The sequence below is a fragment of the Staurois parvus genome, unplaced genomic scaffold, assembly GCF_062004578.1.
Source record: "Staurois parvus isolate SC_StPar_1 unplaced genomic scaffold, SC_StPar_1.0 ptg000133l, whole genome shotgun sequence".
Classification (NCBI taxonomy): domain Eukaryota; kingdom Metazoa; phylum Chordata; class Amphibia; order Anura; family Ranidae; genus Staurois; species Staurois parvus.
Window position 1 is genome coordinate 5,737,767 of NW_028317929.1, and position 13,590 is coordinate 5,751,356.

A 13,590-nucleotide genomic window follows, 5' to 3' on the forward strand; every position below is an offset into this window, starting at 1 on the left:
CTGGCTTTGCCATCGATGGTACACCAGTGTAGTGTGGGTGGCAATAGATGCTTCCTGGCAGCAGTCTCTTTGGGGGAATCTTCTATCCCAGGGGGCATTTTTTTCCCCCCAGCCTTACCCTTGCTGGCTTTGACAGTATGGCTATTGAAAGTCAGGGTCGGTAGGACAGGGGGGTATCTGGCCCGATGTCTCCAAATGTGTTAGGGGCTCGTAGTCTACTTCCCGAAAGATTACCATTGCACATGGAAAGCTTATATTGTGTGGAGCTTGGGGTTCCGTCCTCTTTCTCGTTGACTAAGGTGTTGACTTTCCATCAACGTGGCCTTGATAAGAAGCTTGCTTTTTGTGCGATCAAGGGTCAGTCTGTTTTTCTCCAGCGTCCTTTGGTCAAGCCTGTCTTTGGTTTGCACATTTCTCCAGGGGGTTCGTCTTGTGGTGCCCCCTTTGCGCTCCCTGTTGCTGCCATAGGACCTGCATTTGGTAGTGTTGGCTCTTTATTAGCCTCCTTTTCAAGAGCATTTGGGATATTCACTTGCTTACGATCCTGATGAAAGTTGGATTCTTCATTGCTATCACTTCGGCTTGGAGGGACTGGAATAGGCAGCTTGGCCTGTGTGCTGCCTTATCCAATTTTGCTTAGGACAGGTGATGCTTCGGCCTACCTTTCCTTTTCTTCTGAAGGTGGTGTCGGATTTCGACTTGAATGCATACATTGTCCTTCCTTCTCTGTGTCCTCAGCCGACACACCCTAAGGAGGTGGCTCTGCACTCCTTGGATGTGGTTCGCTTGCTTTCCTGTTATGACGCAATCCACCAGGGAAGTTAGTGCCTCCTGGGTGCTCCGACATCAGGCGTCTGTTCCTCAATCTTGTGAAGCGGCAACCTGGTCATTTGTGCACACGTTTACTATGTTCTATACAGTTGATGTGTTGGAATTTATTAGTTTTAGCTGCAAGATTGTGCAGGTGGCTATTTAGAATTCTTGGGCACCCCTTGGGGTGGTCCGGAGTGTTGGCGTGTTGCCCTGGGTTTTTTCTCCATTAGTTGGGTTGCCCACCCCTCGCTGTGGCACTGCTTGGGCACATCCCTGCTTGGTCATGGATAAAGAAGAAGAAGCTGTGTCTGTCAATAAGCATAGGAGAAAACAGGATTTTTTGTTACTTACCGTAAAATCCCTTTTCTCTGAATTCATTGGCAGACACAGTACCCACCCCTCTATGGTGTTTCTCCTTTGACACTGCTTTTGACTGGAGGCCTATAGCAGAGAGAGGGTTTTATGCCCAGAGGGATCTGCCCTAAGGAGGTGCCAAGTTTTTTTTCTGCCTAGTTTCCTACTTCTGTAGGTGGGGCTATAAAACCCCATTTGGTCATGGATAAAGAAGAAGAAGCCGTTTCCGTCAATGAACTCAGAGAAAGGGATTTTACAGTGAGTAACAAAACATCCCGTTTTTACAGACAGTACAATAATCCAATTTCATCATAAAACCCAAGAACACATACAGTATGCTCTGTGCAGTGTGACAAGTAACATATGCTGCATGGGGTCCATGTCATCAGATTAACTGTGTTCTTTACTGTAGCATGACAAGTCATCATTAAAACTAAAAAGACTGTAGATGAAGTATTACCATTTAGTGACTCAAAACATGAAAAATGAAAGCTTTCCTAATTCATTAGGTGTATTCAATATGCCCTGTCAGACTTTATATTGAATTATGGCATAGTATCTATCACTTTATATTTTCTAGTTCAGATAGTATCACTTTAATTCCAGTCCAGAGGGTATCACCTGCATCCCAATCCAGATGTTCCATAAAAATCTGCTTTTCCTTTAGCAGTTTGCAGAGTAAATTTACACATTTAAAGAACAAATGTGATAAAGTGATAACAGGCTGCTGCTGCAATCAGTTACCAAATACTTGCAAAAATTAATATGGCCATGCTGAATTAAATTGCACAAATAAAAACATGTCTAACTTGGTGAATTTGATTATAGTGAATTCTTAGTGTACAGTGGAGTAATCTTTGGTTAATCTGTGGCCCATGTGCAATGAATAAATATTTAAAATAGTACGAGAAGGTTCTGATTAGCTCTTGGAAAATGTCTTTTATTTTTGATTTGAAGAAAGCTTATGTATGAAAAGTGCACCAACAGGAATGTCTGTGTTCGTGCACATAGCAACCAAAGGAAAAACCGCTCGTTCGCCCTCTGGTGCTTTTATCCACAGGCCTATAATGGTAAACCCATGCTTCCTGAACTGTAAAAGTGATTCCCTAGTACTTAACCATCATGAAGATATAGATGGCAAATTTTACTAGCACCTAACCTCGTTGTGGCTCGAGGTTCAAATTTGATCATATTGACCAAGTGAAACAATATGGCCACATGGGGTGTCTGCCTTTGTGCAGGGGACCAAAACCACATAGTACTTCACCCCAAGTTGGCCATGGAGTATGGAAGATGACTATACTAAGAATTATTATGATCATTTAATGATAATATTTATGTTATTTAAAGCAAATATTCACAATATTTTCGTAAAAATGTCAATAAATCGAAAATATATTTTAAAATAAAAAATGAAAATGCCTAACTTTGTGTTTTTTATTTTTTTTTTTTTTTACAGCGGTGACTTGCAGGTGACTGGCAGTGCTCACACCGTTTTCAGCACTGCTCAGAAGGCAGTGGGAAAGGATAATTTTACCCTCATTCCTGAGGGGACAAATGGTATTGAAGAAAGGATGTCGGTCATCTGGGACAAGGCAGTGGTAAGAATCCATAAGTTGCTTCTCCTCCTGTCAAATATAGTACATGAAGTTATATACAAGTGGTCATGCAGACAGAAAATTAAACAAAATCCCTCCCAAATTGATACAGAAAGTGTATTCCTGCCTGTGTTGATGTACAGGAGATTGACATTCTACTTTATCAGCACAAAAAGTAAAAGAAAATCTTAAAAGAGATACAAATAGCAAAACGTTTTCAAGACTGACAGATACTTCTAAGGACCTTAGCATTTCTGTTGGCCTTGGGATATCCCAAAGCGAGTTTTACTGAATAATATAATGGCACACTGGACAATTGGTTACAACTTTGCAGTGATACAAATAGAATTTGGTACACATTTATATTAGAAAATAATTATTTTTTTTTCCTTTAGGCTACAGGCAAAATGGACGAGAACCAATTTGTTGCTGTCACCAGTACCAATGCTGCCAAGATCTTCAACATCTACCCCAGGAAGGGGAGAATAGCTGTGGGTTCAGATAGTGACCTGGTTATCTGGGATCCCGATGCAGTAAAAATCGTTTCTGCCAAAAGTCATCAATCTGTAAGTCAAACTTGAAATGTATGGAAGATAGGATATTTGATAGGAAGGATGTATGACCTGTAGCTATAGAGCACGGGGTGAAATAAAACATCGTTACAGTGTTGGTTTCTAAGGTGGTAAACATTGGTGATCTAATTGGATGACAACATCTTTTGGATCTGTCCAGCAGAGGAGGTGGGAAGCCAACGGTGTCAGGGCCAGATAATGAAAGTGAATATACCAAAACCTCAATATTGGACAATAATGTTATATGACATAATGCACAGGAAATAATACAACAAAAAGCATTTATATATTAAAAAATATATAAAATAAAGAAGAATTATGAAAATCACTAAAGGTATTGTGCTCAAAGTACATTTCACATTTGTTAGTACTTTTAAAGCCACAGTCTACGCAAAAATTATGTCTCTATGTAATATTTTCCAACTCTTTGTTCTAGCCGCCTGGGAGTTTTGGGTGTTCCATAGCATCTGTGTGGGGGGGTTTTCTGCATCTCCTGGAGCATTCTCCATAATATAAAATACAAAATCCAACAGGAAAAATGGGGCCCCATTATAATAGATGCAGCAGGTGTGCAGACAATCAGGAGCGCTATGAAACAATCAGATGGTTAAACTCTGTTACCTTCTAATAAAAACAGAAATATACATTTGCCATGCACTGACCCTTTGAAGAATGTTTTTGGTTTCTTGGATCTCCTTCTGTTTGTAGTCATGTAGCCTTTGTGACAAGCTAGTAACATCATCTGATCAAAAATGCCTTAAAGTGGCTCATGGGACCATATGAAATTTTAAAGACTCATTTCTATCTACCCTTTATAGGGTATAGCACACATTTTGCCATGTTATTATGGTGTTTTGCATTGCAGTGCAATTCCTCCACACACTACTATAGTAGCAGACAAAACAGCTGCACTGCAGTGTACCGAAATGCAACTGCACTATAAAAACACATAGTAAATAGGCCAGAATTGATTTTGTAGTAGTAGATTATGGGGTTGATTTACTAAAACTGGAGAGTGCAAAATCTAGTACAGTTGTGCATGTTAGCCAATCAGCTCTTCTAACTTCAGCCTGTTCAATTAAGCTTTGGCAAGAAACCTAGAAGAAACCTAGAAGCTGATTGGTTTCTATGCAGAACTGCACCAGATTTTTCACTCTCCAGTTTTAGTAAATCAACTCCCATGTGTAGCAGGCCATTTGTGTCTGAAGATAGAGCATAGCAGAAATTCTTTTATAAAGTTAGTGATCCAGATTTTCTTTGGTTTTACACTATTTCACATACAGTGCTCAGCATAAATGAGTACACCCCAGCAGATATGTCAGAAAACCTTACTTTCTTTTCAGAACCAACATTTTCTATGGGACACTATACTACAAAATACTCCAATAAATGCAGGCCACAAGATTTGTTAATTTGCACACACAAAAACGTATTTTTTCTAACAAATTCATTCAAGACCATGTTGCAAAAATGAATGCACTCCAGTGAAACTCTTAGGAGCACAGCTACATTTTAGACAACAAAATCCTAATTTACATAAGTTCAACTACAGGTGAGTCTAATTATTCATTAAACAGGTGTCCAGCAGACAGTTGATTATAATAGGGTACTTAACAAAGAAAACCCCTTCCCACTTCATGCTGTCAGCAATGGCACCACATGGAAAAGAAATGTCACAAGATCAGCAAAGCTTTACTTATCAGTCAGAATACTGTAGCAAAAGTGATACAAAAATTTAACAAAGATGGAACTGGAACCATCTCACAGAGACATCCAGGCCATCCACGGAAGTTAACACCTTGACAGGAGGGTCTTCTGATAAGAAGAGTTGAAGAAAATTGCCATGCGTGTTCATTGCAGTTAGCTAAAGAAGTAGAAAGCCAAACTGTGGTGATTGTTTCCCGTGACAAAATACAGCGTACACTGCAGAGAAATAGCATGCATGGGTGTTGTCCACAAAGAAAGGCTCTCCTAAAGCCCATGCACAAAAAAGCCCATCCAGAATTTTCCAGGGCCTATAGTGAAAAAGAATAAGACTACTGGGACTCTGTATTCTGGAATAATGAGACCAAGTTAAATGTTTTTGGAAATGATGGCTTCTAAACTGTATGGCGTCGCAAAGGTAAGGAGTACAATGAAAAATGCATGGTGCCTACAGTGAAACATGGTGGTGGCAGTCTCCTACTGTGGGGCTGCATGAGTGCTGCTGGTGTCGGGGAGCTTCATTTCATTGATGGTATCATGAATTCCCAGATGTACTGCTCTATATTGAAAGAGAAGATGCTACCATCACTCTGTGCCCTTCGTTGTTGTGCACTTTTCCAACATAACAATGATCCAAAACGCACATCTAAGGCCACTGTTGCATTTCTGTAGAAGAACAGGGTGAGAGTGATTCAGTGGCCAAGTATGTCTCCTGATCTGAACCCAATTGAACACCTATGAGGAATTCTGAAGAGACAAGTTTACATCACTCTCCATCCAGCATGCAGGCTCAAAAAAGAGGTCATTCTTGAAGAATGGAAGAAGGTAGATGTTGCAATATATCACCAAGTTGTTCATTCCATGCCTAGAAGACTTGATGCTGTCCTTACAAATCATAAAGGTCATACAAAGTACTAGATGTAGTAGTTTTTGTTGTGGGATGTATTCATTTTTGCATCAACTAATTTGAGTAAAAATTAAGATTTTGCAATCCAAGTTATATTATTAACCTTACTTTCTTGTAATGAGCTAAACAAGTGTTCTATAAAACTCAGATTTGCCAAAATGTTGGAAATTGTTCTTGTATTCATACTTGCTTTTCAAAAAGGGGTGTTCTCATTTATGCTGAGCACTGTACATATGGCATGCACATATTTATTCAGTAGAGATTTAAAAGGATTTTATATACAAAAGTATAAAGTTATTTCACCAATACCAGGATTCTGAATGTACAAACCCATGGACAGCCCCTGAAAACATCACATACAATCATACTCTTATAAAGCATGTTACAACCGAGTCATGGTAAATTAAAAAAAAAAAATCCAAACTATTTTATGATTTGTGTTTTAATTTTATTGTAACCATATGATTGTCTGTTGTATATGAGTATCTAGACACCAGTTAAAATTTCTGTACAGTTAGCATTAGAAGCAGTACATTAAAGTGTGGGTGGATAGCATAGTATTGGTGGAAACTTAGAATAAACCTTTGTATCATGCCTTGGTATCTTTCCTAGGCTGCAGAGTATAATATCTTTGAAGGCATGGAACTCCGAGGAGCACCACTTGTGGTTATCTGCCAAGGCAAAATCATGTTTGAGGATGGCACCCTTCATGTGACCCAGGGAACAGGGCACTTCATTCCTTGTACACCTTTCTCTGACTATGTCTACAAGAGAATCAAAGCCAGGACCAAGGTAAGACATAGAGGTCAAAGTAACCAAGTTAAAATGAGTAAATGTGATTTTAAGAGCACCAGTACAAAAATACAGAGCTGTGTAAAACTTGAATTTACTTTTATTTTACAAAGAATACATCTAGGCATAGTAAAGAATAGCCTTTACCCATTCTGTACTCTTTATATTATACACTAGGATGTTGGCACCTGATTTGGACTCAGGTCACACCTTATATTCTGTGTAATATCAAGATGTTGGAGGTCAACAGGGAACAGTGGGAGACCCAGTGCCTGTATTAATGTGGTAGCTCAGAGCACACAAGGAAGGACTACATTGCTTTTTATTATTTTTAAGTTGAATATTGTTCATTAATATGAGACTAAACCAAATGATGCCAGCAGTCATCAAAGAAAACACTAATATTTCCAGGAGCGATAACAAGCTTTTTGCCTAAGACTCATGTATGTTTTTTGCTAAAGAGCAGCTATTGTGCAGTGTACAAGCCTCATAAAGTAAACAAAAAAATTATTTATCTCCTCTGCCTGAGCCAAATCCTCCTTAATTTTTGTCCCAAATGTTCCCCCCCCCAGACGCTGGCGTTCACAGTGAGCGTTTAGGGAGGGGTTTAGCAATAAGAAGCAGTGCTGTCAATCCAGAAAGCAGTGGGCAGGACTGGGTGTGGTCAAGTGCTGATTGACAAGCTACAGGTTTGTGAATCAGCAGTGACAATGCTGATAGCCACAACTCCTGCAATATTTTTTCATCAACAGTTATATGTAGGGCTTTGCAGGGGGATTAAGAGAAATTGGTAAGTGCAGATGCCCTTATAATTAAATGCTGCAGCACATATTTTTAGGAGTCCATAGTTTTTCTTTAACTTTTGTCAAGCAAAGCTCTAGGACCAGACAGTGTATTAAGAAAAAATGTGTGATTATTTTATTTTGTTCTGGTCTGGCTGCACTACGAGAGAAAGATTTCTCTTGAAAAAGTCTGGTGAGGTGTACACTTCTATATGTAATGACACTTTTACTTTTACTACAGACACTAGGCAGTGATAATGGGTGTATTGTAGCACTTGCAGCAATCAAGCAGAAATTATAATTGAACTGACTACAAAAGACTGAAACCTGGAGCTTATGGTTACTGTATAGTGCACCGATATTGTGCATTTGTTTTTAAAGAAAGCATGGTATTATTTAGAGCAGAAGACACACCTATAATCCATCACTATTCTTTTCGATGTAAGATTTATTTAATCTGTGTTATTATAGGATGATTTATGCATGGAATAGTATACTATACTGTGATTTTGATATCTTTCACATCATTAAAGAATACAGCTTTGAATATCACAGTAACAACTATGTATTAATAGCTTCAGGAAAATTACCTGATGAAAGTCTGTGAAAAGTAGCTTTTCAGATTCTTGCATTCATTTTCTAGCCTGCACTGGAAGAATAGGAGAAAGATTATGATTGACTGCAATGAGCACTTTTACACACATGATTTATGGTACCTACAGACATTAGAGAATGTTTAGCCAATGGCTGGATGAGGGAATATTCAGGCTTGTAGGCTTTGTCTGATTTTGCTTGGTGGGGAAAAATTAAGTGGCTAGGATACATTTTCTACACAAATTGCTGTTTTCCCCCATAACAGGCACATGTCTGCAGTACTCCCCTCCGTTCTCCACAGGCAAGTTATCCTGTCAATAACTGTTTATAGTAATGATCATTTGGTGGCCAGATTGTATATGCACAGCTGGATGCTGTCTAGTGTCTATAGGTACTGTCAGTTAACAGCAGTAGTTGAAGGCCATTGTCCTTACAAATATGTTATACTGTATACCATTTCATTGTTGAAATATTATTCTGTCTGTTACTAGATTGCAGAGCTACATGCCGTTCCTCGGGGTATGTATGATGGGCCAGTCTTTGATTTGTCATCCACTCCCAAGGCTGGTATTCCTGCAGGGTCTGCTAAAGGCTCTCCAACAAGGCAGACTGCACCAGTCCGAAACTTGCACCACTCTGCATTTAGTCTAGCTGGTAAGTGTACAGTCATCTACATTCTGTACCTAGATCTTAGACATCAAAATATAAATTGCTAAGGTTTCCAGCAACACCAACCAATCACATTCAAGATTTTGTTAGGATTGCTACACTGACTACCAATATCTGATGTCTAGTTGCATTTTAAATTGGGCTTAATACTCACTGTTAGAAGTCAACATAAATCTTTATATTGCAACCTATTGATGGTAGGTTGCATTTGTCTGTTTAGTAACGTTTACAATAGAAAAGTTGGATGTTTTTAAAACTGCTAGGAAATTTCCTGAGTGTATGAGCAGCATAAATGCTTTACCAAGACATCATACAGAAATAGGATCAAAGACAAACTCTGCGTGAGTGAATTAGAAGCACTGCTGCATAGAATATTACAGACTTGGTGCATGGGGGATTTAATATGGTTGTCCCATTTATTATCACATTTAGAGCATATCTTCCTGAACAGTTTGTAAGCCATAAGACATATGGAGTGCAGCAGTGGTGCAAGTGAACAACATTGATGTCTTCACAAACAGTGAGAAGCTAGAAGTTGTTATTCAACCACAAGCACCGTCACCATCATTTTGCTTTCAAGTTAAATATTCATTTAATGTAGTATGGATTAGGGATTCTTGAAGTGGTATTAAATGCACCTTTTTTTCTTTCTTTCTTTATTAAACCAGCCCCAAGATGGTTTAGGCCATAATGTGCTAGTATGCACAGCATATTAGCACATTATGGCAAATTTACCTGTTAAATGAAACTCTCCAATACTAAGCTGTCACCACTGCTGCTAGTCACAGGTGCTTCCATCTCCACCAGATTTTCCTCCAGGGTTCTCTCTCTCTGGCTGCTTGAATGGCCAGGCCATGATGATGTCACTCCCGTGTGTGTGCACGAGAGTCACTTCATCATGGCACAGAGCGAGTGCCGTAAATGTGGTCTGAAGTGTGTATGTGCGGCTCAGATTACATTACCACTGATTTTTGACAAATGTGACCTGTAAGGTCTCTTCTTTTAAAACACCTGGTCTGTCAGTGGTTTTTTGAAATTTTGACTTTAATACCGCTTCAAATGTATAATGGTACATTCAAGCCTTGCCCCCAATCTCTGCTTTTATTTGCTTTAGCAATAGAAACTCTTAACTATTACTGTCTGACAGGAGGGAAGTATTGTGCTGTACTCCTATGACCTCTTAAAGCAACAAAACACAGCTGGTACACTTTTACTTACATGTAATCTTATAATAAAGCTTACCTGGAGGTATAAGGAATATCTTCTAAAGTTTCACCATTTAGGAAATATTCTCTGTTTCTGCAGCTAGTGACATCACTGGCAGATGCGCTCTGAAGGGACGACATACTCATGCCATCCCTTAAGAGCTCTGTGCCGCGGCCGTGACTGTAATGCTAATGTGCGCGCGTAGTCATCATGGCTCAGCCATTCAAACAGCCTCAGCCTGAAAACTCAGAAGGAAGACCGGGTGAAAATGGAAGCCCTGTCAGCGGTGGGGGCTTCGTTCTAAAGTATTTCGTAATGTGCTTATATGCGGTGCATCCTAGTACATTATGACATTGCCATGCAGAAGGATTTTTTTTCATGGTGAACGTTTACTACCACTTTAAAGTAGGGCAAAACAGTGGGCTCATTTCACTAAGTGAAATTTCACACAGCATTACAGCATTTCACACAGCATGAACGTCAGTGGTAAATTGACACGTGTTATTTTTCAGACAAGTTATCAATCTTTTTAAAAATGCTTGTTAAATAATGAATGCATTAAGTTTATTTATTTTGCTGGATTAAATGCATTTTTTACACATTATTTTACCACAGTGGAATGTGAAACATTAGCAGTGGTATCCCTACCACTGTTAAATTTGACAGTTCCAGCTTAAAGATGTAGGTTGTAAAGGAGTGGGCACCCGACATTATCCTAACAGCTAATCACTCATCTTTGCCCTACTCATTCAGCTGTCAACCTAATGGAGAAAAAAGGCATGATGCTCCCCCCTCCCCCCAAACCCATAGCAGACCCTTATCTGAGCATGCGACCTGGTAGGCCAGAAAGGGTGTGGAGGAGGAGAGTGCCAGCACACTTCCCCTTCCGAACCATACAAGGCCACATGTCCTCAACATGAGGGGCACCTTTCCCTGGTCATGTTGATGAGGACAAGGGCCTTTTCCCTGCAACCCTAGCCTGGTGGTTGTGGTGGTCTGTGGGAGGGGGATTATTGAAATTTTGAAAGCCTCCTTTAACAAGTAGGTGAATGAGTAAGGGGTATATAGTACCCTTAATAAATTACAAAAAAAAGAATGACATCACCTGGGTATCCCCGCCCCTTTGGTTACTTTAGCGGCAAGGAGACCTGGAAATGTCATTTGGTGCCAGGGAAACCATTGGATCAGAGGTATCTCAACGGGCAGGTTGGCAGACATCATTCATCATGATTAATGTGGACCTGCATTGCTGGACAGCGTGACCATGGATGTATAACCTGGGACATTTTTTTTTAAATAATAAAGGATTTATTAAACAGTTTGGGCATTTTTATTTCTAGGTACATTTTTTTTTTTTTTTTTTGTGAATGAGTAGGGTACTGTGTATCCTGTACTCACAACTTGGCTAGAGTTGTGGGGAAAAAGCCCTTGTCCTCAATAACATGGTACCCCCCCCCTCCCCCAAGTTGAGGGCATGTGGCCTATATAGTCTGTGGAAAGGGCTGCATGTCCACATAAGGGTCTGGGATGGATTTTCACACCATTGTATTTTTTTGGTGTTGGGTCCCCTTCACAATTCATACCAGACTCAAAGGGCAGCACTCCCATCCAAAAGGCTGCTTTCACACTGATCCATTTTTCTTCTGCTTATGTGTTAAAAAAAAAAGTTGAAGAAAAACGTGTGGCCATGTATTCCTAGGATACTCTTCGCAGTGATCCATTGCAGGTCCAGTGCAGTTTTTAATATCCTGCTGGCTGCATATTGATCCAGGTTAGGTGTGGTAAAAAAAACGCACCTCCCCATTGAAATCAATGGAAAATGCTGCAAAAATTCTTAAAAGAGCATCAAAAACACACCCGCGTTGTGTTTTGGTGTGTGCATTTTGTACGGGACATGCGATTCAATAAACGTAGCATATGCTTTTTTGCTGTAGATCAGTGTGAAAGTAGCCTAAGGTTTAAATATTCCATACTGTTGCCCTGCCTGCTAGTGGTAGCTGCTTTTGGACATCACTGTTGATGCTCCTACACAGGTTGCGCATTTTTGTTGGTAAAAATGATATTAATATTGAATAGGGTAATAGTTGCACTACTCTGTGTCAGTTCACTGTATAATGACAGTGAAGGGTCAGATTGTCTTTTTGCTTTTTACCTCTAAGTGCCTTCTACAGCTTTGATGTCTGAGCTTTTTAGTGTGAATCATAGCTGACTATACACAACTGGGGTAGGATTTACAAAACCTACGTCAGGAGTATATATTTTACTCTGTCACCTTTCAAACAGTATTGGAAAAACAGTGAAATCCTCCATATCTAGGACACCTTTTAGTAATAGAAAGATTCTAATTTGCTTGGATCCTTCTTAACGTCATTAGGACTTTCACTTCATTGTGTACAGCACTCCAAACATGGAAATACAGTGGTTGCTGGAATGGATGTTTTCCAATAAGCATCTTCACTAGTAGGTTGAGATATAAGTGAAATCTGGAAATTATAGTTTTGACAAACATAATTTGTCCTAAACAAGGGAAACTTGATCACATAGAATTGGGGGGTTTGCAGTTATTTTATGTTGTTACATTGTCTCTTCATTGTTTCCGCTTTGAACATTTTATATTCATATTTGCAGGAAACCAGGGAGACGAGAGTGGCGTTCGTTCTGGAAGCAGGAGAATCGTAGCTCCCCCTGGTGGACGTTCTAATATAACATCTCTCAGCTAAACAGCTAAGAAACCTAAATGAGTGGGAAAACCAAAATGGTACAATTGGTGTTTCAGACAGGCAAAAAAATTAAAAAATTAAATAAAAAAATTAAAATTAAAACCAAGTCCAATCTGAAGATTTGTTTACCTTCAGGCCTTACATTTTACAAATGCTTTTTGCTACCTAGCTTTAAAAGTGTTGCTGTTTTTGTTTCTTCATAATTGCATAGCCTTAATTTCAACCCAGTGCATGCAGTTCAGATGATGACAGTTACCAGAGGGTGCTGATCAGGTTACATTCTTATGTGGTTATTTTATATATTATGTTTTTTTTGTTTTGTTTTGTTTTTTTTTTAATAAGGCATTGAAAACAAACATCTGGTGGATACAGTTAGTTGTGGAACATGATGGATCTTCCTTTATCACCAAGCTTTTCTGTTTTTATACAAGAATTGCAATAAAATGGAGGTCCCACAAAAATTGTCTGTTGTTTGTGTGATGAGGTTTAGAAATGGAGACAACCCACAGAATATGATGAAACTCTAAGCAACAGAAGAAGAACAGAAAATCGTCCACGCATTGCAAAGTCTTTTTTTTTCTAAAATTAAAATGAGCATAACAAACACAGATCATATTTGACCCCTTTACAAAAGCAATACACATACATGCGGCATCCAGGAACTAGGCTTTAACCCTGGGTGGCACATGTATTTGTTCTCGTATCTGTGCTCAATTGTACAATCCCAGCATCGAGACCAAGCTGTCAGTGACAGTATGTTGGATCCTGATCACATGATCACTGTGATAGCCTGATTGGCTATCACAAAGATCATTCAGTCTGCAGCTGGCGCTTTTGTTGTCTCTCCTCTGAAGAGGACTTCTCTGCTAGGGAGGAGCA

General features: G+C 39.4%; 1 protein-coding gene across 2 annotated transcripts in view; it reads left to right on the forward strand.

Annotated features, from left to right (window-relative positions):
• DPYSL3 (dihydropyrimidinase like 3) overlaps positions 1–13,172 on the forward strand; it is a 244,859-nt gene extending 231,687 nt beyond the window's left edge. For both annotated transcript variants that reach the window (XM_089673003.1, XM_089673004.1), the window contains exons 10-14: positions 2,627–2,768; positions 3,161–3,331; positions 6,561–6,740; positions 8,608–8,770; positions 12,620–13,172. In XM_089673003.1, coding sequence (XP_089529129.1) covers positions 2,627–2,768; positions 3,161–3,331; positions 6,561–6,740; positions 8,608–8,770; positions 12,620–12,711 — 748 coding nt within the window. In that variant the 3' untranslated portion in view covers positions 12,712–13,172. The remainder of the gene's footprint in view (positions 1–2,626; positions 2,769–3,160; positions 3,332–6,560; positions 6,741–8,607; positions 8,771–12,619) is intronic.
• The last annotated feature ends 418 nt before the right edge of the window (positions 13,173–13,590 follow it).